Source organism: Microcebus murinus, chromosome 10 (assembly GCF_040939455.1).
Source record: "Microcebus murinus isolate Inina chromosome 10, M.murinus_Inina_mat1.0, whole genome shotgun sequence".
Lineage (NCBI taxonomy): Eukaryota > Metazoa > Chordata > Mammalia > Primates > Cheirogaleidae > Microcebus > Microcebus murinus.
The window spans coordinates 33,210,752-33,215,807 of record NC_134113.1 but is presented as its reverse complement, the minus strand read 5'-3'; the positions used below and the strand labels follow the sequence as shown (position 1 = coordinate 33,215,807).

General features: G+C 30.9%; 1 protein-coding gene across 2 annotated transcripts in view; it reads left to right on the top strand.

The window, feature by feature from the left end:
• Positions 1–59: 59 nt before the first annotated feature.
• LRRIQ1 (leucine rich repeats and IQ motif containing 1) overlaps positions 60–5,056 on the top strand; it is a 189,339-nt gene continuing 184,342 nt past the window's right edge. For both annotated transcript variants that reach the window (XM_012740832.3, XM_012740836.3), the window contains exons 1-3: positions 60–126; positions 1,320–1,418; positions 3,390–3,528. In XM_012740832.3, the coding sequence (XP_012596286.2) occupies positions 3,391–3,528 (138 nt within the window). In that variant the 5' untranslated portion in view covers positions 60–126; positions 1,320–1,418; position 3,390. The remainder of the gene's footprint in view (positions 127–1,319; positions 1,419–3,389; positions 3,529–5,056) is intronic.

The following is a 5,056-nucleotide window of genomic DNA, read 5'->3' as shown; positions in this document are numbered from 1 at the left end:
GTCCTTCTGAGGCCCCTGTACGGAGAAACAGGTCTATCTTTCTTGGGATTGGCTGTTGCCATGGTGACGCTTTGTTTAGGGGCTATGGGCGCTGTCTTCTAACGCAGACCAGGAACTTCGCTGCTGGTGGGTGAGCAGGCTGGGATTTGTGTTGGGGTGGGGGTCTGGGGGGCAAGGCAGACCTGCGGCAGCGCAAACGGAGCTGGGGTCCTCTCTGCTAGGGACAGGCTTCCAGGAAAGGGAGAAACCGCTGGCTGAGGGGGCGGCTACACAAGTCTGCGAACCTGGAGGCTCCCTTCAATTCTGTAGATTTTGCTAGTTCACTAAAAACTGAAGATACATCCTGACCATCTAGGGAGCCTTCGATGGTTACCGCCCCGTCACCAATACACACCAAGCGACAGTTTTTTTCCTTCCTTCCTTCTTTCCTCCCTCTATCTTTCCTTCTTTCTTTTCTTCCTTCTCTCTTCCTTTCCTCCTTCCTTCCTTTTCTTCCTTTTTCTTTCTTTTTTTAAATATATAATTTATAGTTACCTTATGCAGTAGATTTTTTTTTTTTAACCTGGTAAAGTAGATTTTTCTTCCTTTTCTTTACAAGGGGTTGAAGGATGTAGTTCCTTAAGCTTTTCCACTTTTGACAGCTTTAGCCAACTCCAGGTGATTCATTATCAATTTGGAGTAGTTTCCTGTAGTTCGTTGATAGTAGGATCCGTCTAGGACTGCATTATCCTGTATAGTAACAACTAGGTACAGGCTATCAAAGGCTTGAAATACAGCTAGTCTGAATTGAGATGTGCTGTAGGTGTAAAATACATTCCAGATTTTGAAGAATTAGTATGCAAAACAAGAATGTAAACTTTTTACATTGATATTCATACTTTTTATATCGATTATATGTTGAAATAATATTTTGGATATATTTGGGTTAAATAAAATATATTATTAATTATTTTCACCTAACCCTAAAAAGTTGATACGAGAAAATTTAAACTTGCAAATATGCTCAAATATATAATTTGACAGGAATAATCTAAAGAGTCAGTCGGTAAGCAGAGACGGGCATATAAAAGAATTACTCTTTTCTTAACCCTACTCTCCTGCCTGTTTCTACATAAAATTTTGTGTACCTGTGCATTCTGCTTTGTAGGCACGTTAAAAAAATGTAACTTTCCTCCTAACAAAACTTTAGAATTGCACTTTAACGTCAATTTCAAGATAACATTTTTCACTCTTTCTGTTTTGTTTTTGGTTTCTTTCTGTTTGGAATGCAGAGATGGTGAGTAAAACTAATTATTTTTCTTTCTCTCTTTTTTTTTTAGACCCAGCATCAATCTATCAAAATCCACTTATTTATAATTGAGCTTTCAACATTATAAAATTAGTACATACTCATGGTTAAAAAATCATTCAACATAAAGGTATGAAATGAAAATTTAAAGTTCCCCAATTTCTTCTCAAAAAAAAGTTTCGGTCTCTAAAAACAGTGTGTAGAGTGTGTGTGTGTGTGTATAGTTACCTAAAAGAGATGTTACTCTCCATATTATTTTGCCATTGGCTTTTTTCAATTAGTCTTTCCTAGCTACCTTCCCACAAGTGTATAGTAAATGTACCCATATTTTAAAGGACTTGTATGGTATACATGATAATATATGTAACTATTCTCTTAGTGGACACTTAAGATACCTTCAGTTAAATTTTTAGATAATTGTAGATTATCACAGTTCAGTATGTGAGAAGTTGTCAGATTCAGAGCATAGCTAGAAGATTACAACTTATTAGGAAGAGGGCCTCCTTTCCCAGTAAGATGGGTGAGAAGGGATTTCATGAAAAGTAATAGGAAAATGAGAGTGTTTCATTTTCTTTGTTGACTATAAACTGTGTGAACATATGATATGTCTCAGCACCTAGAACTGCTGTGACTGTACCTCATAGGCTCTCAAAAACTTGATTTTGAGATGAATGAGTAATGAATTAAAGAAAGAAAATAGGAAGGGGAAGAAAGAAAAGAACGAGAATACCAAGTTGGAAAGGCCAGGGCGTTGAGGAAAGAATGGAAGTTTGGAATAGTGTCATGGAAAATAAAATAATAGCTGACTAATACTTTTTCAAGCTTTTTTGTCTAAGACCTACAATTAAAAACAAAACAAAACAAAACAAAACAAAAACAAAAACCCAAATTATATTGCAACACATGTACACATTCATACATGTGTACATACAACTGAAACAAAATTTTATTAAACAATTTTGATCTTTAGCATATATAGTGCAGTTATATTTTCTATTCTAGCTTTTTCTAACTTTTCCTATTCTGCCCTATCATTGAAATTTGCTGATCAAGGGCCATTAAATTAGTGACTTGGTCCATTAATGGGTTATAACCTGCAATTTGAAAACTATCAGACTAGGGGATGTATAGAAGGATTTCTGGGAATCTGTAAAAGCTTGACTGAGTTTAGATACCGTTTAGTAATAGGAAGAGCATTGATATTGGATTCAGGGTCTCTGAGTTATGATCCTGTCGTTATTACTTATTAGCATAATGACTTTATTCAGTTATGAAACCTTTTCAAAGCTTTCTTTTCTCATATGTATAATGACTATAATGACCTTTAACCTATTAAGTTATTCTAAATATTATTAATTAAACCAGTGTCTTCTAGTGCCTGGCTTGCCTACTGAATACATGCTAGCTAATGATGGTGGTGATGATGATGATATAATATACTGATTGATCCATATGTATTACATGTATTAAAGATTTTTAAAAAATAAAAATTGGGATTATATGACATATTATTTCTCATAACAAGATGTTATGTTGGCAAAAACATGTAACTATCTGTGGTAGAATTAACAGAACTCTGAGTTAATAAGTACAAAGTAACCATATCTTTACCCTATAAACTTCAGTTTTTCTCTTACGATTATTTTGAATACTCAAACTGTTCAAACGTATTTTGCTGTTTATTATGCCCACAAGGATGAGTTTTTCCTTGAAATTTCTTTACACTTGATCTTAGCCAAAAGGCCAAGAAGTGATAGCCTTGAAGTTTCTTGATTTTGGAAAATTAACCAGTCCATTATATTACCAGTAACTTCCCCTTAAGTAAATTAAAGAATAATATTAGAGTTATTTACTTTGTAGTCAAAATTTTTAAAAGAATGAATGAATAAAGACAAATAAAGCAATATTCTTTAATATATGATACAAACAATGTTCTTTAACATATGGTACAATATATAATAATATGTGATAAAAGTTTGTCAAATTAAAACATGTTTATATATAGTATGCTGGATTGGTATGGTAAATTAAAGAACCCGTAGTTTTTAGTGATATATTAGCCTCTTCATCTTTTTTAATGGTTCTGTGTTTTATTATGAAGAATGTTGGAAGAGGATGATGATGAAAAACTCAAAGCTGAAATAGAAGCTGAATTGGATAAAATTAGCATTTCTTCCTTGGAAAAAAATGATGTTGAGAGTGATTCGATATCAGAAACACAGAGTGATGACAGTGATGCAGTAAGTGTTGTGTTGCACTTTTGAGCATTTTAACAGGAGTAGGCTTTTGAGGAAAAATATTACTTTTCTCAATATGTTTTGTACGATTATCTCATTTATTTTACCTTAGGATTACAGTTAAACATGGTATGTTGATAGATATTTAAATATAAAAAGTATATTGAAGATAGAAAGTCACTTATAATCACATATATATGTGCATTTTTGTAAAATTAGGATTATTATATATTTGTAATGTGTTTTTTTGTGTTTACTAATCATGATAATTATAACATGATTATATTACAGGAAAAGAAAAATTTATATGAAATTTTTTAGAACTATAGAAATAGTGACTTTTTGGAATCAAAAAAGTTATCCTCTCATTCGTGTATTTTTCCCAATGTTTATATGCTTAAAAAGTTTATTTATGGATTTGTCTTTTATACCAAAATCCTTAATCCAATTGGAATTTATTTTTAGGAACGTTATGAAATGTAGATATAACTTGAAAATTCACTGCACTTATTTAGCTAATATTCCTAGTGTCCCTTGTTGAATAATCCACTTCTTCTCAATTGATTGTCATATGTCTTGTGCATATATTTAGTTCTTGAACATGTGATCTAACCAAAGCTAGCTATTCTTTTCCATTATTTTGTTAATTTTTTTCTTAATTGTAGTTTTATATTTGTAAATATTGAATGGATCAAATTTCTTCCATTGTTTTACCATTTCAAAATCTTCTCAACTAAACTTTCTCCAAAAGAACGTCTCGTTTTTTAAGGTTTCAAAAAATAATTTCACTTTGTTTTTAATTAGTATTGCACTAAACCTTTTACTTTTAGAAAAATTAATATTTTTATATTATCATCTTTGTTTCTAGAATTAATTTAAATAAGACATAAAAATCTTAAATTCTTTATTTGAATATTAAATCCCACAGAATGAGTTTCATTATATTTAATTATATCTTTATACATAAAGTGAAAAGAATAAAAGTTTAGAGCTCTTCTGATTTAATTAAGGTATCTCAAAATTATTTCTATCATTCAGAACCAATTTAAATATTATTGCCATGGGATGAAATTATAAACTAAAGATTAAAGATTTAGGAATAATGGATTATATTTCACAGGATATAACAACAATCTCTATAATCCATATTTCTTAGAAGACTTCTTAATTCAAAAAGAAATATAAATCTCAGAGCAGGACAGAGGACAGAAGAATAGATATTTTTGTCAGTATTTTCAATATAGTATTTTATTGGGACTAGCTTTATAACATAAAATTTTGTGTGATTTTCTGTAGTGCTAAAGAAAAAGGTAACATTTTCTCTTTATCATCCAATGTTCATTCTCAAAGCTAAGCACTGATTCCATTAGTTAGCACAGAGAAAGTAAAGATAGCTGAAATTGTAACTTTAATACATGGAAACCCAGAATGGAAGAAAAAAAAATTTTTAACATGAAATCAAACACATATAATGTTCTTCCATATAAGAAACATTTATATTAATTCATTCATGTCATGTTTTAAGTTCCTC